The sequence below is a fragment of the Solanum tuberosum genome, unplaced genomic scaffold (genome assembly GCF_000226075.1).
Source record: "Solanum tuberosum cultivar DM 1-3 516 R44 unplaced genomic scaffold, SolTub_3.0 scf00008, whole genome shotgun sequence".
Taxonomy (NCBI): Eukaryota; Viridiplantae; Streptophyta; class Magnoliopsida; order Solanales; family Solanaceae; genus Solanum; species Solanum tuberosum.
Genome location: NW_006238934.1, coordinates 2,142,279 through 2,167,294, shown reverse-complemented (window position 1 = coordinate 2,167,294; position 25,016 = coordinate 2,142,279). Strand labels below are relative to the sequence as shown.

Sequence of the window (25,016 nt, the reverse complement as noted above, 5' to 3'; positions counted from 1 at the left end):
AAATTAGAAATATCTTTTAAAAATAATTTTTAATATTTTTTTGGGAGGGGGTGGGGGTAGGGGTGAAGGTGGGGTAAAAAAATTGAATTTAAAAATAAGATTTAAAATTATTATTTTGGGGGGGGGGTGGTTAGGGGGCTGGTTTGAGGGTAGGGATAAAATAAATTGATTTTTTCAACAAAAAAGTAATTGTAATTTGAAGTTGGAAGAGAGGTTTGGAAAATGTTTTCCTTAAGTTTTGAAGGGAAGTCATTTTCCTTAAATTTGAGGAAAATGAGTTGATTTGAAAAACATTTTCCAAAATATTTAACCCAACCAAACATGAGAAAATTGGAAAACATTTTCCGGAAAATGTTTTCCTTCATACCAAACACACCCTTAGTGATGCTTTAGTGCAGATGTCAAGGTGCTAATCAAAATAAGTCTATCTTTTAGAAAACAATATTAGATATAAATATAATTCACAACATTTATAGTTGGCAATATTCTTTTGATATAAATTAAAAGACTTGTTATAATCAAATTAAACTACCTAGATGAAAATCCGTGAATTAGGATGCAACTTGCAAATAATAGAGTCTATTAGGCTATTCAACCATAAATTAATGAAATATAGATTAATAAATACAAATATTGGTAAAGAATATTTTTTTCTTTTTTAAAGAATTAATCTATACTTTTCTCCGATCACAGAAAAACTGTTTATACTACTGCTTAAAAATATCTTTTATTTTTGGTTGTACACCTAAAATTTCAAAAGAAATCTGTATAAAAAAATATTTATTTTGACTTTCTAGAAGCTTGGTGAAACACGCTATAAACCTTACGTACATGTAAAGATTTTTTATATTATTTGCGAACAGATCTTAAGCTCTTTCACATTCGTACATAGAGTTCAAGTTATATATACTATCAGAATAAGAAAATTTTACTCCATCATATTGTCTTTATATGGTGTAGCAACTAACCTATCTCACACTCCCACATTTTAAGACGTTTACGTAGATATCTCTCGATCCGTAGCAGAGTCAAAAATTTCATTGAAGGGGTGTTAAAATATTAAAAAAGGCATAATATATAAACGTGTCTTTTAACTTTGTTTCCTCTACACCTAGCCCTCCAACTTTAGATGTGCACAAGTAGACACTTAAACTTGTATAGAGTTGAACAAGTAGACACATACGTCCTACTTGTCGTCATACGTGGCAATTCACGTTCGACGCGGCATCCTACATGTATTATGCCATGTAGGACATGTTTGTCTACTTGTACGTGCACACCCCAAATTGAACGGCATAGATGTAAATTGAGGCCAAATTAAAAAACATATTTGTACTAACTAAAATTTTGACCTAGCTATCTAGTGTAATTTCCGACGAAAAGGTGGCTCCACACTCTTGGTTAACCTAATTGTGGATCTCAATTTGTTTGGGATTGAGGCGTAGCCGAATGTTGTTGTAGTATATAAGTACCTAATGTTAGTATGGTAGTAAGCACAAGTCCCTTTTTTCCCACTCAGATTATAAGTTTCCAATGGCAAAGTTAACTGAAAATGGTGGCTACAAAGCTAATATGTTAGGCTTTAGCATCCATTTTCTCATGAGCAAATGGTTCATGGTTTTTGCTTCTCTTCTAATCATGTCAATGGCTGGTGCAACTTACTTATTCAGCCTTTATAGCAATGAAATCAAATCCTCATTAGGCTATGATCAAACAACCTTAAACTTACTAAGTTTCTTCAAAGACTTAGGTGGTAATGTTGGAATGATATCCGGTTTTATCAACGAAGTCACTCCACCATGGGTAGTTCTATTAATGGGAGCAATCATGAATTTTTTTGGTTACTTCATGGTATGGCTCGCGATTATAGGACGTATAGCTAAACCTCCCGTTTGGCAAATGTGTTTTTACATATGTATTGGTGCAAGTTCTCAGACATTTGCTAATACTGGTGTGTTAGTAACTTGTGTCAAGAATTTCCCCGAAAGCAGGGGAATTGTACTTGGATTGTTAAAGGGATTTGTTGGTTTAAGTGGCGCGATTATCACACAATTGTATCATGCTTTCTATGGAAATGATGTGAAGTCTCTTGTTTTGTTAATTGGTTGGCTTCCTTGTGTTGTTTCATGTTTTTTTCTACGAACTGTTCGTGTTATGAAGGTGGATAAACAGGCTAACGAGCTCCGAATTTTCTACAAACTTCTGTTTATTTCACTTGGCCTAGCTGGTTTTATCATGGTTGTAATTGTTGTCCAAAATAAGGTAAGTTTCACTAAGCTTGAATATGCAGGAAGTGCTGTTGTAGTACTGATTTTGCTCTTTGCTCCGCTAATTCTCGTCTTTAAAGAAGAGTTTACCTTGTGGAAATGTAAGCAGCAAGTCTTACATGATACTCCACAAGTGAACGTTGTTACAGAAACTCCGTGTTCTGTTCAGCCAGAACCAGAAGAAATTAGTGACTTAAAGCCAAATATTTGGTTCAGTAATGTGTTCAAGCCACCACCAAGGGGTGAGGACTACACAATACTGCAAGCGATTTTCAGCTTAGATTTCTTGATTCTGTTTACAACGACTACTTTTGGGGTAGGCGGTACACTGACAGCCATCGACAACTTAGGCCAAATAGGGAAGGCGTTAGGCTATCCTTCAACAAGCATTACAACATTTGTGTCCTTACTCAGCATATGGAACTACCTCGGGCGAGTTGTATCAGGGTTTGTATCCGAAATCTTTTTATCAAAATACAAGTTCCCTCGTCCGTTAATGCTCACATTAGTCCTCCTCCTGTCATGTACCGGGCACCTTCTCATCGCGTTTGGGGTCCCTAATTCCCTCTACATTGCTTCAATCATAACGGGGTTCTGTTTCGGAGCACAATGGCCATTGATATTTGCCATTGTATCGGAGTTATTCGGGCTTAAATACTACTCAACTTTGTACAATTTGAGTGGTGGAGCTAGCCCTTTTGGTGCATATATTCTTAATGTTAGAGTTGCAGGCCAATTGTATGATAAAATGGCACTGAGACAAATGACAGCTAAAGGATTTACTAGAGGTGTTGGTGAAGATTTGACATGTATTGGTGTGGAGTGCTATAAAGTGGCTTTTTTGGTTATCACTGGTGCTACATTAATAAGTTGTGTTGTTTCACTAGTTCTAGCAATTAGAACAAGGGAATTTTACAAAGGTGATATATATAAGAAATTCAGAGTACAAAGTGAAACAATGGTCTCAAAGGAATTAGTAACATCGGTACCAAAAAATATAGATGAGTAGTTCAATATTTGTATTTCTTACCTAGTCAATTAATTAGTTTTTTCGCTTTCTATGGTGCGCTTTGCTTAGCTAATCATTCGAAAAAGATCGAAAAAGTTAAAGTGGCATGTCATTGGCTCTAGTTTTTTTTAAAGTCATGATGTAATATTCAAAGTTCACTGATTCGATTAATCGAATGGCGTACAAATTGATTGGGTCGCATTTTGTCAGGTTTTATACTGTTATCGACATGGTGGATGGCCCATGTATGTCATTTTTGTAAGAAAATTATTAAAGAAATATGAGTTCAATTATGAATGACGAATTCAAAAAAGAATACTGGTGAAGTCATTTTTGGATCTTGTACTTTGGATCATGTTTCTAATTACTACGTAGTATCTTATATTAATTTTTGCATCAATCAATACAGAAAATCCAATTTTGCTACTTATAATAATGATTTCAATTATTTTGGTTGATGAAAAAATTCACGTAGCTGGAAAATACAGGGAACTGTTTTCCTTTTGCAGCTGTGATTGCAGCATGATCCTGACATATTATGGTTTACACATATGCCTTGTTTCGGCTGTATGTTTTTTGTGGGTTCGATTAATTCAAATTTGTGTACTGTTGTGCTCGTTAAATAGGGAAGCGTTGTTTATTAAGATTTACGCAACCTTTAGGTTCTTATCATGGGTCGATAACACTTACTCCCTCCGTTATAATTTGTTTGTCTTACTTTCAAAAAAAAATGTTTTTTGTTTTGACAACTCTTTAGTTCTAGCTTTCTACATGACACGTATCTTTGTACTTTCTTCAATTTCGTGTCAAGTCAAAATCAGACAAACAAATTGAGACGAAGGGAGAGTCGAGCAGATTTGGCTTAAAGCCAGACTTACTGGGAGCTAAGTCCAGTGGTATTGGTAGTACTGCTGCCTCATTTTGTGGCACCTAGTTCTACTCACTGTAAGTTTTCTGAGGTTAGCAAATCTTTGTAATTGAATTTCTATAAACTTTGTTTCTACACAACAACAACAATTACATATCACTGAAATCCCGCAAGTGAGGTCTGAGGAGGGTAGAATGTACCCCTACCTCATGGAGGTAGAGAAGTTGTTTCTGAAAGACCTCGGTTCAAGTTTGTTTCTACACAACTTAAGTTAAAACAAATCTTCCATTACATAGATAAAATTCAACTTGTAAATCTTGTATACACTTTCAACTCCTTGTGCATACTGATATCAGCCATAAGCACAAGATGTCAAAACTATAATCTCATATCAGAATGAATAACACACTATAATGGAGCATCACCATTTGTTCTGGACTGAGACTCAGCAGCATCGACTGCTTTCGCTTGTTCTCTGAACTTCTTGTAGATATCCCCTTTATAAAACTTGAATGTTCTGATTACTAAAACCAATGAAACAATGAACCCTACAAAAGTAGATGCTGCAATTATCAAGAAAGCCAATTTATAACACTCAACTCCAGTGCAAGTCAAGTCTTCACCGCGCTTCCTAATGATCCCATGAGCTGCCATTTGCTTCATTGCTTCTCTGTCATACAAATTACCAGCTACTTTAACATTGAATATGTAGGCTCCGATCGGGCTAGCAGCACCCCCAAAGTTGAGCAATGTGGAGTAATGCTTAAGCCCAAAGACTTCAGATATGATCGCGAATATCAAAGGCCATAAAGCACCAAAACACAACCCAATCAGCACAGACGCGACATACAGAGTGTTAGGCATGCCTAGCGCAATCAAAACATGAACCAGGCAGGAAAAAAACAGCACTATTGTCAACATCAAGGGACGCGGAAACTTATACTTCTCCAAGAAGATCTCAGACGCGAATCCAGAACCTACACGCCCAAGATAACCCCATATACTCACAAGTGACACAAATGTAGTAATACTTGTTTTAGGATAACCTAAAGCTTTACCAATCTGGCCTAAATTATCCATAGCTGTCAAAAGCCCCCCTGCTCCAAAAATCGTAGCAATAAACAGAATCAACATATCAACACTAAGAACCGCTTGCAGTATAGTATAGTCTTCACCCCTCTCTGGTGGCTTAAACACATCTTGAAAGAACGAAACATGTTCTTTCTGATCGTTAATCGGAACAACAGCTGATGAACACTGAAGTGGTCTCTCAATTTCATCAACCTTAATCTCTACAGTATGACTCAAATTTCGCTTCTTAACGTCCCATAAGTTCAACTCCTCTCTAACAACAAGAACTATAGGAGCACATAACAAAACAAGAATAGTACCAGCAGTTAACCAATAACCAATAGCGCCAAACTCAACTCTGTTTTCAACTACAATTATAGCCATAAGAAAACCAGCTAAACCAAATGACATAAACAAAAGCTGATAAAAAATCTTAATCTCATTTTCTTGTTTGTTAACCTTCATAGTCCGAATAACTCTCAGTAAAACACAAGAAACAACAGTAGGAAGCCAAGCAATAAGCAAGATTAAAGATTTGCCATCACTCCCATAAAAGGCATGATACAATTGTGTAAGTATAGCACCACTTAAACCAACAAAACCCTTTAAAAGCCCAATAACAATACCCCTACTTTCTGGGAAATTCTTAACACAAGTCACAATAACACCAGTGTTAACAAATGTTTGTGAATTTGCCCCAATGAAAATACAAAAACACATCTCCCAAACTTTGGGGTTACTAAATTTCTTAGTAACAGCAAGCCAAATAGAAAAATACCCAAAAAAATTCATAAATGCACCAAGAAGAATAACAACCCATGGTGGAGTAACTTCATTGATTAAACCAGAAATAATCCCAACATTTGCACCTAAATCTTTGAAAAAACCAAGTAAGTTTAAGGTTGTTTGATCATAACCTAGTGAAATTTTTACTTCTTCTGAGTAGAGACCAAATATATATGTGCCACCAGCAACAGACAAAATTAAAATTGAAGCAAAAAACATGAACCATCTACCAACAAGCATGTGTAGACCAAAATTTTCCATGGCTTTTGATGAATTTCTTGTTTTTTTTTTTAATTATGAAGATGTTGGTTGAGGGTATAGAACAATATAATATAATATAATAAAATCTTGAATCTAGACTAAAATAAGTATAGATACGTTTAGGCTAATTAAATGTAGTATAAGATGTTTTGGATTGGAAATTTTAAGTAATTAAGTGATAATCTTTCTTTATTTTCTCCAAGCCTAAATGATAGTACTAGGTTACGATACCCCACTTAAGAAAATTATTTAAGGATGGATTTAAAAACTATTGAATATAAAAATAATATTTTTTAATTAAAATTTTAAAAATAGGGATAATACATAAATTTGCTCAATTTGGTCTCATCTAGTATTATGCATAAGTAGACATTTAATCTATCGTAAAATTGAACAAAATAAATTTCATACCATTTGAAATGTAGGACACTATATCTCATGCAATTTATCAGATAAGATGTGTGCGTTTATTTATTTAATTTTTTAATAATTTAAGTGTCTATATGTACTTACTCTAAAGTTAAATTAAAATGTTATGTTCATATATTATGAACATGGAAAAAAAAAAAGTTGAACAAGAAAAGAGTAGTCATTTTCAAGTAGAAAAACTATTCAATTTTGAGTGTGTTAATTTGACTAGAGTGGATGGTGGACCTTTTTAGCCTTTTGGATAGAATTCACGTGCGATGATTTATTTGACAAAGATAAATTATTAGCTTGCAAATATATAATAAATAATAGAATTTTAAAATTAAATTATTATTAAATATATATATATAATAAATAATAGAATTTTAAAATTAAATTATTATATATATATATATATATATATATTAAAAAAAAGTGTCATCTTTATAAGACTGACTAAAAAAAGAGTGTCGCGTAAATTAGAAGGAAGAAAAAAATGATTTTTATCTAAAAGAGAACAAGTACTACATAAGTTTGGACTGAAAAAATAATAATTTCTACCAATATGTTTAAGCCATGATAAACAAAATTACTAGCAGAACTATAAATACTTTTATAACACAAATGAACCTGGATATCAATTTTTTTATAAGAAGAAAGTGGTTATTATCAATAAATACAACTTTAATCTTGACTTGTTTAGTTAGGAGACAACTTAATTAACTATACATGATTGTAATAATTGTGGTTTGTCCTTATTATTATTATTATTGACAAAAATTACCACTTTGAGGAGGGGAACAATTGATTCTCAACTTGTCACATATAACAACACATTAATTAAAGGGAAAAAGGATAAATATATCCCGAACTATCGTAAATAGTATGCGGATATCTTCCGTCATATTTTTGGGACATTGGTGCCTCTGCCGTCCAAAAACTAGAGCATATATATCCTCTATACTAACGAAAGACTAAATAGGAACACGTGGCGCAATCTTATCTGTCGATCCGATATATAATAAATGTCGGGTCGATGAATAAGATTATAACACGTGTATGTTTGTTAGTATAAAGGATATATATGCTCTAGTTTTTGGACTGCAGAAGCACCAATGTCCCAAAAAGTATGACGAAGTGTATCTACATACCATTTAAGATTGTTTAGGAATATATTTGTCATTTTTCCCTTAATTAAATATATTCCTAAGTGATAAGTGTAATCCATTATGTCTCAGTCAACAAAGACAACAATCCCATGAAGTAACAAAGGCCTTGAATGTAGTGCCAACTGTTATGAATCACCACAAGACACATAACAAAGCCGGTGCAATCGTTAAATAACAGTTTATCTCACGTGAATTGTTACGTATAGAATTACGAGTTTACATGTTCAATTTTACATAAATTTAAAGTGTTTATGATGCACACTCAAAAATGAAGAACAAATATATCTAATAACATCAAATTAAATGATACACTCCAAAAGTCTATAATGACACATGTCGTTGAAGAAGCACAAAATTGTGTACATAGGTCGATTGATCTAGAAGTCTCTCAAACACGTTAATAACATAAAGTAAATGTCATATAGAATGTTGAACTTAGACAAACAATATGTATAGGTGATTACTGTTAGAGAACTTAGACAAACATATGTACATATTCAAGTTTTTATTTTTTCTCACCTTTTTTCACGCATTTAATTCATTTTTCAACTAGAAAAACTTTCAATTTAAGTATGTGTAACTTTTTTCTTTTTTTCTATTTGGGTGGATGTAATAATCCTTTGGAACTTTAATTCAGATGAGATTCACGTTCCATTATTTTATTCATTGGACTACAAAGATAAGATATTATTATTTTAAAATACAATTTTTATTGAACATAGGATATAATCTTTTATAGATGACTTAAATACGTGACATGTGTTATAAATAGAAGAGTACTCAACATTGAAAGTCGTAAACAAATAGGATTCCAAAAAGATGACTTTATTGAGTTGCTAATGAAAGCGATTGTTTTAGAATTTGGATAAAGCTATAATGGCCAGTCAATTAAAGTTAAAATTATCATAATTTATTCCAAGTATTATATAGTCAAATAGAAAGAACAAAAGAAACACACGGAAGTAAGTTGCTATCTTCTTTGTCAATAATTATGATTTCCGGATCAACGTAAATAACTATATTATCATAATCAAATTTGATCTTGGACGTTTAGTTCTACAATCTGTATCCTAAATTAATATTACTGATTGCAAACCTTTTCAGAAATGGTAAATTCCAAAGTTTAAATCACGTAGTGAAGAACATAAATTAATTAACGGAAACTAATTACTGTAAAATATACCAGAATCTGTAACAGTCATATGAAACATAAAGGAAGTAGAATTGAGTCAACGGAATGCACAGTGTCCCTTTAATGAAATTATTCCCCTCTAGTATCCGATGTTTGAATTGGAATATATCCTCCCAGGATAGAACGATTATATTCACCAATGTATTGATACCCAAAACGCTGGTGTCAGCGAGCCACTCAACGACAGCAAAATACACGAATAAAATTTGTGCAGAAGAAGAAGAAGTTCAGAAATTTTCGTAAGTAAAAAATCTAAGGATTCACAGGTATTTATAGCCAAGAGGTACTGGTTCCGAAAGGTTGCAACCTTTCAGAATCCACACGATCATTCATGAAAGTTTGCAACCTTTCAAATGGTTATGACTGTTCCTAAAAGTTGCAACCTTTCAGAATAGTCATCTCCAATGGTGGAAAATTCAAATAAAACGGGAAAGTGTTTTAAATAAAACGGGTCACGTGGATTCGAGTCGGGTCGAGTCGTTTTGGCTAATTAATTAAATAATTAAAACTTTTTGGCCATTTAGTTTCTTTCGATCAATCATTTTCCAAAGTCGAAGCCGAAGCCGAGTGACGACGTGAGGGGGTCCCTCTTTCCTACCCTTTTAACGACTAGTAAAAGTGTTTCTCTATTTAAACACTTCAATTTTTCTTTCCACCACCAATGAGGAAGAAATACCTTTTATTAAAACATAAAGAGAATCTTTTCTAATTCCTCTTTTCATCTTTCCACCATTTCCCATTAACTCTTGCTATACCTAACACGTTTAGATTGACAAACTTACTTTTAGTTGTATTATCTAAACTCGCGTGGACGTGATTTTTTGATTAAAAAAAACACTTTTTAAGAAAATAAATTCAATATTTGTGATAAGTCGTCAAGATTTAGTGGTCATTTTTGTTGATCGTCATGATTTGTCACAAAGTAATTCTATAGCGACATGATAGAATTGTGAAGATTTGGTAGTAAAAAATTTGGTACTCTATTAGATTTGAGTCGAAAGAAGCCCATTAAGCTTGATCTAAGTACAGACATATGCCCCAAGATTCTAGAGTTAAATAGCCCATTTACCTCCCCTAGAAAGATCTTGAGAATTTTTCCTATTATCGAAGAACTTTCGCAAATAGTCATTAAAATAAATTTAATTATGATCTATAGCTATAGTTTGCATATTTATGGGTTGTAGCTACAGTTCAAGTTGTCTCGTTTGTATAATTCGTGGATTTGTATAATTTGTGGATTTGTATAAACTCGAAATAACGAATTTATACAATTACAAACATCAGAAGTGTAAACAGTTATACAAATTCTGAATTATATAAAAGTTATACAAATTTCGAATTATACAAAACAAAAAAGCTGAGCAGCATAATTATAGCAAAATGTAGGTCGCGAATTGTAATTAAGACAAACTATAGCTAATGTTAAGTAATTAACTAGTATATATTTGCTTATACGCGTAATTTTCCTATTATCTCTCTCTTTTCTTAATATTTTTTCACTCACCTTTATTAGTAATTGATGATAATTGATTATTGATGAAAAAATATTTATGTCTAAGAATTGACACAGAATAGTAGTAGTAGCAAGTATAACAATATAATACAAATTCATTTGGTCATCTTATATTCACATAAAAAAGGTTACTTGAAGGTCATTGTTACTTGCATGTATAACTATATAAAATTCGAGTATAATTTTTAGGACAACAAAAAAGGAAGGAAAAGATTAAATTACTTTGCCGAGGAATACTTATTTGCTTGTACAAGAGTCATTTAGTTGGGAACTAGTTATCTCAAAATTAATTATTCTGGGATAACTTATCCCATCATCACTGTGATATAAATGGTGGGATAAGTAATCTAAAACATGTCAACCAAACAAGACATCAAACTTTTATCCCACGCCTATATATTCTTATCTTTCACACCAAATGATTCCTCAAGACTATAGATTCTTATCCCTTAGACCAAACGACCCCTAAGTAACGTTAATAACAACAGAATAACTTTGTCTTTTAATGTGAATAAAAATCTAGCATAGATAAGGAGAAACACAAATATAATATTCCAAAAGTATCTAATCTTATCCTATGAGATAAATAAAATGAAAATAAATAAATTCACAACTCCAAAGAATTGTGACATTTACCCGATCCATAATCCAGTCTTCTTGCTCGCTACTGATTTGACAGCCAAGGAAATTTCTTATAAAACAAATTCACATTGCCCATTCTTTTCAAGAAAGGCTAATCCCAAGAACCATATATGAAAAAAGATTAATTTTTTATAGCCATTTTCTGAATACAAATATCAAAAGCAGATTTTCTTGTCTTTTTGATTGACCCCTTCAACTCCAGGTAAATTTTTATTGTTAAAGTTTCAATCTTTACTATAAAACAATAGTTCTTGTTGAGTAGTTCATTTGTTGGTAACAATTAGCTTTGCATAAATTTCTGCTTTTCTATGGAGACTGAGTATTGTGTATTCCCCACTCCCTATGTAGTTTTCAAGATTCAAACTAAGTGAATTTGGTTGACATTTTGAAATGTAATCTTCATTTTTTGTAGTTTCCAGATTAAGTTAACTCCTTAATAATGAATTAACCTTAATTGATTTAGTTCCAGAATGTTATAATCCATTGCAAGGTATGGTATTTGAGTCCCACATATAGAAATGTGATGTGGGGGTGTATATTGCCTTGGGTGCTCCCACCTCTAGCTCTTGGGGTGTGGTTCTCTTTTGTTTGTATCAATGGTATCAGAGCCACCCACCACTCTCCGTGCTTGCCGTGCCATGGATGGTGATGCTGGTATTGCAACGTTTTCCCATGGCTAGCAATGTCTAGTGCACAGCCAGCCGTGGGAGCCTGGGCACCTGACTCGAAAATGTCTACTTGGGAAAGAGTTACCTATTTGTGGGAAAGTGCAAGCTACTCAGTGTGGAGCCTTCGTGAACGGCTAATGCGGAGTGTGGTGGTTTGTTGTGTTCCATTGCAAGGTCTGGGACTTGAGTCCCGTATCGGTATAGAAATGTGCTGATGTGGGGTTTATATAGCGTTGGGATCGGGGTATGTGGTAATCCTTTGGTTGTATCACTGAAGTTGGTTAAATTAGTTCTGATAAGTGAGAAGTGCCAATATATTGGGATAGAGGAAGTATTTATTGATTTTAGAGATCCATTCCGTTCTATAAATCTATTTGTCAGATTTTGTCCCCCACTGATATGTATGCTTAGTTGTAAAAGTTTAGAGATATTGAATCTGGTGTGTCTTGTTTTTGTCATTTGTGCAGAAAGTTCCAGTTTTTTCTAAAGAGTTGATGGAGATTGATAAAGCAATTAGAGAATGTGATGACAGTAGGTTGAAGACAAAGTATACTAATGCCATATATGTTATCAAACGAGCACTCGCTCTGTATTCGTAAGCTTCTCTTCTTTTCCTTTGTATTTTTGGGGGATCTGTTCTTGCTATGAAGTTACAACTTGTCTCATGCATTGATTCATCATTTCTTGTTAGTTGCATTGGAATAAAGATACTTGTTGATTACCTTGAATATACAACAATGTGTGTGTTTGCTATATGGAAATTGTTTTCCTTGCAAAATATTTATATCAAGAAATCTTTCAATGTTATTTTCTAGTGTTAGGTTGGGTGAAGAGTAGGTGACACATGATAATTATACAAGGTGGAGGATAGGGTGTGATGATAGTGTTTTGGTGATATGTTCGAGCATTCAGTTGAAAGAAGTGGTATGGAGTAAGAGTTGTGATATTTGTTGGAATATATTTCCTTGGAAAAAGATTTCCAATCACCTAACACTGAGAAATTATTTCATTATGAAAAATATTCTCCTCCATACCTAACGTGCAAATTATCTTGTTATTAAGTTACAATTTCAGCATGTAAATTGGGACATTACGTAGGTCGGAGCAAACAAACCAGAAGGGTCTCTAGGAATTGTTTAATAGGAAAATTATCAGCATGTTACAAAGAAGTATAAAAGTTGAAATTTATAATCTTTTACTGGTATGGAGTAGGTCAATTATGGAGTTTGTCATTTAGTGTTGTAATGCAAACAACTTTGTGTATCATTATTCAAGCATAAAATAACAATGATAATGACATAATTTTTACATCTTTAAAGTAGGGAAAACTGTTTGTGTCAGTTGTAAATTAAGGTCATTAGCCATAGGATAAAGTTCTGAACACCTTTTGTTTCCTATAGTTAATCTACCATGGATTATTTTATGAAGTGCTGTCCGTTTACTATTTGATTGATTCAGTGTATCATTGTGCTCTAGATTGTGAACTTCTGAAGGATATAAGGATTTATGTGCTGCAGATAGCAGCACATACTTTGGTTTGTAGAGTGTGGAGCATATATTTTAATAAGTAATATTATATTTGCCTTGGTAGTACAATCAACAATGCTAAATTAATATTTAGAAGATTGAATGCAATAATATTTATTTACATTATTATTTATTAATTTGGACTTATAGAAAATGGTAAATCTTTCCATCTATAGAAAGTGGTGATTCTTTTTTATGGACAACTAATAAAAAAATTGTGGAAAAATGGGACAGAGGGAATGTCATAGAAGAACAGTTGTTGATCTAGTAGTTATTGTTATTACTTTTCTCTTTTATGGTAATCTTGGCTTAGTGTTCTCATCCTTCGCCCTTCTGTTTGAATCCGGCCCCTTAACAGCATACAAGAGGTTGCATTGAGCTTCAACGGAGGGAAAGATTCTACTGTAAGTTATTTACATGCCTCTCAACTGAAGTCTCAATTTTTTCCTTTATGTTGAGTAACCAAAAATGTACATTAGGTTTGGTGATTGACAGGAGTCTTCGTAAATTTGGTTAGATATTGCACAAAGATGTATGGATATATGTAAGATTTAGATTATCTTTAGTTTTAGAGAATTCCAAATTATTTCTAAAGACAGATTATTGAGTAGTGGGATGAAAAGGATCCAAACGGAACAAAATGGATATAGAGGATTCATATAGCCGACTCTAACTTGTGGGGGGTTGAGGCGAGTTTTTATTGTTGTTGTGTTTAACCAAATATGTGATGTTTGATTTTACAATTTAGGTTTTGCTTCACCTACTGAGAGCAGGCTATGTTCTGCATAAAGCGGAAGAAAGTAGTTCACAAGATGTTGCTGATGGTGAAAACACATTTCCGATACGGACAATATATTTTGAGACCCCGACTGTTTTCCCTGAAATCAACTCATTCACTTATGAAACCGCAGCCACGTACGCAAGAAATGCTTATTTGTCTTCCCTGCCTTTGACACAAATAACATATTAGGATTCCTTCTAATGATAACAGTACTTTTATTATCATTTGAATTGGTCCCTTTTCTCTGAACAGTTACAATTTGCAAATGGATATTCTTCGCCTCGACTTCAAATCAGGGCTGGAGGCTCTGCTTAAGGCCAATCCAATTAGAGCTATTTTTCTTGGTGTGCGAATTGGTGATCCTACTGCGGTAACGAAATAGATGTCAAACTTCTGCAACTACTCGGCGTTTTTTTTTCAGAATATTGATAGATGTGATCTGTGGCTGACTGCTGCTTATGGTCACATACCTTTCAGGTAGGTCAGGAGCAATTCTCACCTAGTTCACCTGGGTGGCCACCTTTCATGAGGGTGAATCCAATTTTGGATTGGTCATACAGGTTAGACTACACCTAATAAACCCTCCTTATATCATTTCTTATTATTGACTTACTATGTATATATATATCTCACTCGGATCTAAAGTTGGAGAATTTGAAGTGCTGAGACTTTTGAATCCTTTTTAAACAAAGATTGCATCCGTAAGTAAGGATTTTAGACCAATTAGTCCAAATGGAGCTAACAAGAACTTGCTAAAGGATAATAGCCTCGGGGGATTTGGTTTAGTGTAAATACTCATGGGATGGGCGGATAGAATGTGCGTCATGAGCTCTAATCTTGCCACTGACAAGGAGCTTGATACTTATGTGGGAGCAAGGTAGAGGGGTGGATTCATATCCTCCCAACTATGGGTCAATTCAATTGAGCCTAGGCCAGCTAATTCACCAGGGATTTCTTGGTTATTACAAAAAGAAAAAGATCTTGTCAAGGGATAAGGAGCGGCAAAACATTTTTAAAGTGCTCGAGTTATATTAAAATTACATGCTAAATGCTCAAGATAGTATTTATGAAAAATTTATGCATAAAGAAGTAAAGAACTGCTATTCAATGAAACACATCAACATTGAAGGTCCTCCGAATATAGCTGAGAGGATGGAAATGGACTTCAAACTACTTGAGTTGGCTTCTGAAATTGACAGTTATTTAGGTTGAGGCCCAGGAAATAAAAGATTAAAGTCTGCAAGTCAAATAGAGAGCCTTATGCTATGTTAAAGATTATTTCATGTTGTGCTATCATATATGCTTTAGTGTTTTATTGTTGCATTTGTTATTGCTTAGGTGAGTGTATATGAATGAAGGTTTATACTTTATACATTGTATGTTGTTTTCTTATAAAATAGGGTCTATACTTTGAGTTATGCCTTAAGTTTTAAATGCTCATCTAGCAGTTTTTTTGTTGAAAAGTAATCATCTATTCTTCTGTTTGATTCTTATTTCTTACAATTAAAATGACTAACCTATTAAGTTTGATATGGCAGAGATGTATGGGCCTTCCTTTTGGTTTGCAAGGTTCGTTACTGCAGCCTTTATGATCAGGGGTAATTTCTCAGTTATGTTGCTTCAAAATTCTTTACGGTGATTCTTCCTTCAGCAGCATGATAAGGATATACATTTTTGAGATTTATACTAAAATCTACGACATATTTGCTCTTGTGAAGTGGTAGTTGTTTGAGCATTCTATTTATTTCACTGATTGCATAGGTATACTTCAATTGGGAGCATCCATGACACTGTTCCTAATGCACTATTGTGCATCAGGAACGACAACAACAGCGAACAAAAGTTTAGGCCAGCTTATTTACTTGCTGATGGAAGGCTGGAAAGATCTGGAAGGGTAAAGAAGTTCTCTGCTCCAGTTTGTGGGAAATTATCTTCTGTTTGCAATGGACTGAAAATCGAGGATTTGAATTCCAATAATATGCTTACTGCCTCAATCATAGCTGTGGGAGATGAAATTTTGTAAGTTATTGGCTCTATACCTTTAAATCTGATGATCAGTATGATAGTGATGTTCTTCTGCGGCTTCTTGTTATTATTTCTAAGTTCTGGTGCATTTTCAGCCAATCTCTGTTTTGCTTTTTGGTTCCTTATACATCTCTTTTTTTTCTTTGGAAGATAAAATCAATCTGTCAGGAGCATATATGCTCTTCTTATTGGATATTCAACTCGAACTTTACTTGTGTTGTGTTTAATAAAACTGAATCATTTGGGGTAATTGATGTCCTGCATTGGATCACTTCTGCAATCACATAGTTGTCCAGAACCTATTGTTCATAGCAGATCTTTAAGAATCAGTTGTCCTCTGCTTCAAAATATTTTTGCCTCTCTAGGTAAAACTTTTCACTTGACTTTGAACAAGAATCAAGGAGGTTATTTTGGCTTGTTTCCGAGTTTTTCCATCCTTTAGTTGTGTTGATTACTTTTGGTAGTTTTGCTATATTGCATCTATGAGAATAATTACACAATGAGGGGAATGCATGATGATGGAGTCTAGTTTACATGGTATATTAACAAATTTTGATGTATATTAGGAGATCAGCTGAACAGGCAGAGCGTCCTCAATTCTTTCAATTTCCATTTGTTTAAGTAGATGTATTCATTTTGTTTATTAGTATATGTTGAGACGGCACTCTATGTAATGCAATAAACTATATCTTTTCAGTTTGCACATCATCTATTTGTCTCAGATAATTGATACCCTGCAAATAATATATGTAGTATACCCCTGAATCAGAGCCCCTGTAGTATGAACTTTCTGCTATTTGTAGTTGCTTACTTATCAGATGTCTTTCTCTTGGTTCCGTAGCTCAGGTTTGGCACAGTAGAGGACAAGTTGGGGTCTGTGTTATGTAGAAAGCTCCATTCTATTGGTTGGGCAACATCGCTGCTTGCTGTCACTCGAAATGATGTTAGTAATAATTATGTCTTGACAGATTGTATAATTTCTGCTTCTTTTTTTTGTTCAACTGTGTGCTATGCTTGAACTTGACATTAGTTTTCCATTGTAAGTTGGGTTTCTGATAGATACTTGAAGAGTTACCATACTTCCCTTTTGTTTTCTTTTGCCGTGTATTCTGTTCAACTTTTGCAGCAATCCAGCTCGCAGCCAAAATAGTGAAGGCAAATAAGTACTGGGAAGTTGATGCACACTTGAATCAACTAACAACTGAAAACAGATTGAGTTATAAACGCCAGAAAGTGACTCCAAAAAAGTTATAGAAAAGCATCAAAGTTTGTCTCTATAGTAAGCTTTAGGATCTCCTAGTGATTAAAATATTTTCTTGACAATGCTGAGCCAACTTTTAGGTAGAACAGTCTGCTGTATTGCTTTTCTGGAACAACATCGTTTACTTTGTAACTTCCATTCAGTTGAAGTCACTTTCTGCTCAATTTCCACCTTGATTGTAAAATGTTTGATGGACCTTCAACATTTATTAAAAGAACTTTATGCTAGCAACTGTTCCTAATCACATCCTTTTCATATTCAGATAGATTCTGTGGCCGAGGAAGTTGAGAGGCAGAAGTCTGCAAATGACATGGTAAACGTTTTTGTCGGTATGGATATATTTGTTGAATTGTTTCATATATGTGCACCAGGCTGTTATGTGTGTGTGAGAGAGAGAGTGAGAGAGAGATAGAGATGGAGTACTGCCCACCTGTTTTAACATATATATTCCTAAATTAATTTCACTGCAGGTATTTATATATGGTGGGGTAGGTCCATTGCATTCGGATGTCACCGTAGCTGGAGTTGCAAAAGCTTTTGGTGTTCGCATGGTATGTAATATAGATTTACTAGATCTCTCTGCTACTTAATGTTCCACGACTTAGTGTGACAATAGCTACCAAATGATTCATCCATTTCAGTAAGCTTCATAATCACAAGTTTGTATTGCTTATAAGATATTATAGGAAATAGGAATAAATTTCTTGCCGCTATACTTCAAATGATTGCCATGTCTTTGTCTGACATGTGGACATGTCACATGCTTGGTGGAGCATGCATCTGGGACACTGTTGGCTTTGTTTTAATTTTTTCTACCAATGGGCTAGGCCGCTAGGGTCCATTTGTGTTTTTAAAAAGGACTTACTTGAAGCTGCAATTTGTTACCTTTATTTCTTTCATTCAGCGCCTGAAGATCAAGTTAAAAGTTCTGAAGAGACCAATGTTAAATTGAGAAAAGAAGAAAACATGATGATGAGATGGATAGTCAAGCGTATATCATTAAGTTGCCAAGAGAAAGTTAACTAGATGGCTAGATGTCTCCATAAGTATGTTTAATGTAAATATCCGGTTATACTGTTTTCAATTATGGTTTGTTGTCTCCGTATATGATCTTGGGCAATCCTGACCACCTGTGTTAACTTTTGGGTTTGAGTTAGTTTGGCGATTCACCGTATAAGCATCTTACTTATCTAAATGATGCAACTTTCAATGTCCATGCTACTGATCGAACAATCTTTTAAAAGTGTTATTTTGATATTCCACTTTGTAAAATGTTTCAGTATCTCTAAAGTTCTCATAACTTCATTTTGCAGGCTCCTGATGAAGAATTTGAAGAACATTTAAGGCACCTGATTGGTGAAAAGTGCACCGGTGACAAGAATGAGGTTAAGTCATTACTCATGATAAAATTCCACAGGTTCTGAGGTTTTTATTACATGTATATATGCAAAGAGTAAGTAAGAATGACATTTTATGTAGTACCTAATAGTAATTTAAAGAATGGGCATATAGTGCTAATCGAAGGAATCCAATTTCATGTTTTTACCTGCTGATAGAAATTTAGAAATTTGGTAGAAAAGCTCCTCATGTTGAGTTCGATGTTGATTCAGAAGGAAACATTAGAGCTCCTTGGGTTCACAAGATCAGAATAGCGCCTTCTTGTTGGAACTTCAGAAATTGCATTTCTGCATATTCAATTACTTTTGACTGAAATGCTGAGGCTGCTTCAGTATGGTCCTTGTATGCAAAACACTTAATATTCGAGGTGCCTAGTTACCTAAACTTATGCTTTAATCTCCAATACCAGCTAAAGGTTTTTCCCTCTTAGTGCTACAGGGTGAATCAGTCTTTGCAAATGCATCTCATGTTTCACTGCCAGGGAATGAGATATCTCAAATTATCACATGGATTTTTACTGACTAAAACTTACACCCAGCAAGATAATATTGGTGGTTTGATAATTTTTTCCAAGGCTGATCTAGAACACTTCTGGTTTTTGTAACATTTTTCTTGAGCCAAGGGTCTGTTGAAAGCAGCCTCTCTACGGTAGGTAGGCCGTAGGGGTAAGGTCTGTGTACATCCCACCCTCCCCGGACTCGGGAACACACTGGGTATGTTGTTGTTACTGATCTGGAACACTTGTCGTGATATTATTGGTATGTCTCTAATTCAGAATCATGCACTAGTGTAGTACAAGATCACCCGGTTCTGAAAGATAGAATAGTGAAATGAAGCAGACACTGAACTAATGTGTTCTTTATATATTTCAAATGTCATAAAATTCATGATTTGTAACATTCCAACAGCTAAAGCTTCTCTGCCTATAAGAATTAAATTCTTGTTCCTTTTCTGATTACAGATGGCACAGCTGCCTGAAGGTATTACAGAATTGCTTCATCATGAACAGCTGCCTGTGCCTTTGGTATGTGTGTGTTTGCTGAGATTGGATGATTATTACAATTATTTCATTCTCTAACTTGATGCCCTTCTTAGACTATACATTGTTGGAATTTATTCTCAAGTAGTCATATTTTTCCGGAGTTCTTGATTGTATGAAAAACTTTCACAACCATCTACATTTTTGTTGGCATATATTCCTTCAAATTTTCTACTGTGAATTGGGCATCACCAGAAGTCCATTTAGAAACCCGAGCTGTAGTATTTTGCTGCTTTCATGGAGATTTTCTTTTTGTTTCCACTCTGCAATTTATTTTCCCTTGCACTTCCTTTTTCTTTTTGGTTGGTGTAAGGTTTTACTCTTGATACCTCTAATGAGTGTTGCTGCAGTAATTCTTTACTAAAATTTATCCTTTAGTTGGTGGCGGAAGTGTGAAAACTAGACCTATACTCTGTTAAAGTCATGTTGAATGTTCTTACATAGCACTAACATGTTATTCTGTTTTTTTAGAGTTGTCAGTGTGGTTAATTACTCGGAAGAAATAGATCACTGATAGTGAATTCAACTTTGTCTTTGCCTCATTTCCTTCTATATTTTGTGTTTTTCTTATATATATTTATATTCTTTTGATTACATAAAGCTATTTCATGTCTTACTATATACTTCTTGTTGCTCTTTAACCGGTGAGTTAATGATACTTAAGTTTGAACATCAATTTTTTTAGCATGTCTGTTCTCTTTTGTAGATTAAGTGCCGTAATGTGGTCATTCTCACTGCAACCAATGTTGCTGAACTGGACCTACAGTGGCATTGTCTGATTGATTCATTGAAATCTAATGGTGACTTGGTATTGATGGCACCATTTGTTTCAAAATGCTTGACAACAACTCTTTCCGATGTGAGTGTTCTGCAACCCTTTCTTAGATATCCTTTTCTCATTGATATGTAATCTTTTCAGTCTTCTGTAATTACAGAAATCAAGATCTCTTCATTATCATATGTATCCTCAAGTCGTGCCTAACTAGTTTGATATTGAGGCACAGTTGATTGATATATCATATGTATCTCTTGAACTCTTTATCCACGTGCATTAATAACTTGCCTTTCAAGTTTTGTTTCTTCCAATCTCCTGGGATTGTACAACTTCATGTTTCTCATGATGTAAAAGATGCTAGATGTCATTACAGCTTGATCTAGTTGCTTGTGAGCCATCGTATCGGAATTCTTCTCGTTTATCAAATTATGCTCTTCAACATTTTCCTGGAAAAGTGTCAAGTCCTTCTGAAAATAAAATAAAGAAAAAATATGAATTACTGATAAACCTGGTACATGACCCTTAACACAGGTACACAACCAACTAGGACTCACAAATTATGTGAATGAAGCATTGGGTAAATTTTTTGCAGCCAAAAGGTATCAGATCAGAGTTTCATATCGTTATCACCCGAATAGTCGTCAAAATCAAAGCCAGTTTCTGACCCATACCCCACATAGTCAACAATGCTTAGTTTTTCTTCCTGGATTTGGTGAACATATAGAGTACCTTCTAGAACTGTGAAGTGACTCCTTTCATTTTGCTTTTCCTCCTTTTAGATGAGTCTTTATAATGTATCTTTGTGAATAGTCTTCCTGTTAATATGTTTAGTCTATAGCACTCTGTGCAAATTACTAAATACTAGCTCCCAATGAATTGCAGGTTGAAGTTGCTCAACCTCTGTCAAAACTTTGCCTTCAATTTCCTGATATATACATTGGTAAGTGACTAATATCATTTACAAGGTTGAAGGTTTACCGTTTATATGACCCACCACGTACTCCCACTCTTTTTCTTTGTTTGTTAGAAATTAATTTCGTATTAAATCGTTCCTATTTCCTTTAACATGAAGGAGGTTATCGAGGATCAAGAAAAGGCCCTCTTATGATCAGATTTGAAGGGAAGGTAAGAACTTTTACTAGAGACGTCGCATGGTTTTGAAGTTCACATTATAACTTTTGTATATAGTTCAATAGTATTTTTGTGTTACTGTAGGATCTTTCAAGAATAGAGGCAGCTTCACAATCATTGTGCCAGAATTTTCAGCCTGGTGCATTCTCTGAAACTGAATAACCTCAAAGACTTTTCCACTCTGCTGAAGGCGGCGATATACGAAACAGCCTAAGGGAAAGGGTTAAAAATTCCATGATGGACATGACAGAGAAAGCAGGAACAACATTTCAAGTTTTAGTACAAACTGTACAATGTGACTCATGGGGCGTGTATAATCACCACAGCAAGACACAGAAGCACGTATTATTCTGGCCAGTAACTTAGGCTAGGCAATCTAACTGCAACTTTATTTCAGACCTAATAGTTCAGCTGCAAAGAATCAATCGAGCAGTCTATACATTCAGACCTCTTTATAACGACATTTCACTATAATGATTAAGTTTTCTTTGGAATTGAATTTCTTGTTAAGTTATGTTATGTTATATTATATGTTTTTTATAGCAGCATTCACTATAGCAACAAAAAGATATCCCGTCTATTACAGGTCATTTGGTACGCGGGATGGGAAATAATGTCACGCAATCACACAACATCTCATGATAGACCATCTCGACAGCTTTTAGCATTGTTGCTTTTTTACACCGCCTTGATGATTATGCCATAACGAGTAAAACAACTAAAACTGTATATAAAAAAAGAACAGGACCAATAGTTCAATAACATACTGCAATTCTCATTAGATAAATGAACACAATGACAAAAGAACTTGTTCGTATGTGGGGATATAAGAAATGATTAAAGCAGGTCACATTGAAATTAAATACTTCAAAAAAAAATTTAAAAAAATCAGCAGGATCAACTGCTTGGAGCTCTTAGAATCCCTTAAAGTATGTAGACACTTCCTTTGGTCTCCTCCCTCCACTCGATAGCGCCGTAAATGTAGAAATAGGATATCAATTTACTCAATCAATGAACTTGTTTATTGGTCCGCAACAAGAATAATAGGCACAAGAATATAGGTAGGCAAAGTTGTGAGTGGGAACTTGCATTCAAGCTTTAGGCTTGAGGGCCTTGACAGTCTCCCAGGTGAAGTCAGCGTCATCACGGCCGAAGTGACCATAAGCAGCAGTCTTCTGGTACCTGAAGTTGCCTCCTCTCTTCAAGTCAAGGTTAATTGACATCATTCCAGGCCTGAAGTCAAAGTTCTCCTTGATCAGAACCAAAATATCCTTGTCTGGAATGGTTCCGGTTTTGTAAGTGTCAACAAACACGGAAAGTGGTTCTGCGACACCAATAGCATAAGAAACCTGGACAATGCAGCGGCGTGCAAGTCCTGCAGCGACCACACTCTTTGCTGCCTGTCTCACAATGTAAGCACCACTCCTGTCCACCTTGGTAGGATCTTTTCCTGAGAAGGCACCTCCACCGTGAGCACCCCAACCTCCATAAGTGTCGATGATGATTTTCCTGCCAGTGAGTCCAGCGTCTCCATGTGGACCACCAATCACAAAACGACCTGATGGGTTGAGGTGGAAGATGGTGTTGTCATCAAGGTACTGAGCTGGGATCACGGGCATGATCACATGCTCTTTCAAGTCCTTGGCAATCTGATCATTTGTGACAGTTTCATCATGTTGAGTTGAGATGAGAACGGTGTGAACTCTAATAGGGACCATGGCACCATTGTCGTTCTTGTACTCAACTGTAACTTGTGTCTTGCCATCAGGTCTGAGCCATGGGCAAGTCTTGTTCTTCCTCACTTCGGTAAGCTTGGCACCAAGCTTTGTAGCCAAAACATGAGTAAGGGGCATGAGTTCAGGAGTTTCATCTGTGGCATAACCAAACATGTGACCTTGGTCACCAGCTCCAATTTCTTCTGGTTTCTTGGTAAGATGACCATGGACTCCCTGGGCAATATCAGGGCTCTGCTGCTCAATGTTGACAAGGACTTTGCAGTGGTCAGCATCAAGACCAACATCAGCTGAGGTGAACCCAATGCCTCTGCAGGTGTCACGTACTATCTTCTCATAGTCCACCTTGGCCTTGGTTGTGATCTCTCCAAAGACCATGACCATGTTTGTCTTTGTGCAGGTTTCACATGCAACCTTGCTCTCTGGGTCTTGTTCTAGGCAAGCATCAAGAATGGCATCTGAAACCTGGTCACAAAGCTTATCGGGATGTCCTTCGTTAACTGACTCTGAGGTGAACAAGAAAGTCTCCATATCTAGCTGAAAAGATCAAGAAAATATGTCATCAGTTCTATCTCAAATATTCACGGGAAAATGTGGCAAGTCGCTCATAAGCATGTCAAGCCATAAAATACCATCATATTAAGACATTTCGTTGAATTCAAAGAGTTCTAGTGTTAACATTGGCAAAAAAAAAATGTCGGGTACATCACACACAATTCTCTCTGAAATTACACAATGCTTCAACATTTGGTCCACACAATCTCATTATACAAACTAAAGACGCCACATATTCCCAAAAATTGCCCTATTTTCTCCCATTTAAAAGTTTTCAAATCCTAGTTACTTCACTCGATCTAGGTTCTCACGATCCTAAGAAAATTTGATTGATTCCATTTTAAACACACAACACCGCAATATTTCACCACTAAATCATCATTTTCCATCATTAGACTCCTCAAACAACCAAATCCATGAGCCAAAAGAAACATATTAGTCACCCTGTGCAGGGCAACCAGCTTAGCAATGAGATCTACGTAATCTTCATATACAACAATAATACAATATGACAATTAGAGTTAATTTTGCTCAATGTCATGCAAATTAACAAAAATTCCTAGTTTATTAACGAGATCTAGATACTACATTAAGCGAAATCAGGAACGTCGTAATTAACCAAAGGTCTCAAGTTCAAGCATGTGAATCCAGATTAGTCGAACCTCAAAGCGGATAAAAACACACATATATAACATCAAAATGAGATATCATAACATCATTTTGAAACGAATCAACCAAAACATGCATAAATTTACCAGATCTATAATCTAATGAAGCAAAAACAAAGCATAAAACAGTTAAATCAGCATAATTTATGAAGAAAACGAACCTGAGAATGGAAAAGAAAGCTCTAGATCTGTAGAAGGAAGAAGAAAATGAGAGAGGAATTGAGACAGAGAAATGATGTGCGTTTAATGAAAAGTTTAAGGGGAGTATT

General features: G+C 34.8%; 4 protein-coding genes across 4 annotated transcripts; 2 read left to right on the top strand and 2 right to left on the bottom strand.

Moving 5' to 3' along the window:
* The first annotated feature begins 1,486 nt into the window (after window positions 1–1,486).
* On the top strand, window positions 1,487–3,460 carry LOC102588077 (uncharacterized). The gene has a single exon (XM_006339026.2). The coding sequence runs from the start codon at window positions 1,534–1,536 to the stop codon at window positions 3,274–3,276; it is 1,743 nt and encodes a 580-aa protein (XP_006339088.2). The 5' UTR covers window positions 1,487–1,533; the 3' UTR covers window positions 3,277–3,460.
* A 950-nt stretch (window positions 3,461–4,410) lies between these two features.
* Window positions 4,411–6,405, bottom strand: LOC102587756 (protein NUCLEAR FUSION DEFECTIVE 4-like). Its single transcript, XM_006339025.2, has one exon. It carries the CDS (start codon window positions 6,260–6,262, stop codon window positions 4,553–4,555), a length of 1,710 nt encoding a protein of 569 aa, XP_006339087.1. The 5' UTR covers window positions 6,263–6,405; the 3' UTR covers window positions 4,411–4,552.
* Window positions 6,406–11,157: 4,752 nt separating this feature from the next.
* On the top strand, window positions 11,158–22,290 carry LOC102587202 (FAD synthase-like). The gene is made up of 17 exons (XM_006339023.2): window positions 11,158–11,388; window positions 12,322–12,449; window positions 13,740–13,785; window positions 14,130–14,296; window positions 14,415–14,532; window positions 14,640–14,722; window positions 15,701–15,760; window positions 15,924–16,181; window positions 17,034–17,130; window positions 17,711–17,761; window positions 17,919–17,999; window positions 18,762–18,833; window positions 19,808–19,870; window positions 20,592–20,744; window positions 21,543–21,600; window positions 21,733–21,785; window positions 21,876–22,290. Exons 2-17 carry the CDS (start codon window positions 12,349–12,351, stop codon window positions 21,951–21,953), a joined length of 1,539 nt encoding a protein of 512 aa, XP_006339085.1. The 5' UTR covers window positions 11,158–11,388; window positions 12,322–12,348; the 3' UTR covers window positions 21,954–22,290.
* Window positions 22,291–22,545: 255 nt separating this feature from the next.
* LOC102586863 (S-adenosylmethionine synthase 3-like) lies at window positions 22,546–25,016 on the bottom strand. The gene is made up of 2 exons (XM_006339022.2): window positions 24,909–25,016; window positions 22,546–24,061 (listed from the first exon to the last, which is right to left on the bottom strand). Exon 2 carries the CDS (start codon window positions 24,053–24,055, stop codon window positions 22,883–22,885), a length of 1,173 nt encoding a protein of 390 aa, XP_006339084.1. The 5' UTR covers window positions 24,056–24,061; window positions 24,909–25,016; the 3' UTR covers window positions 22,546–22,882.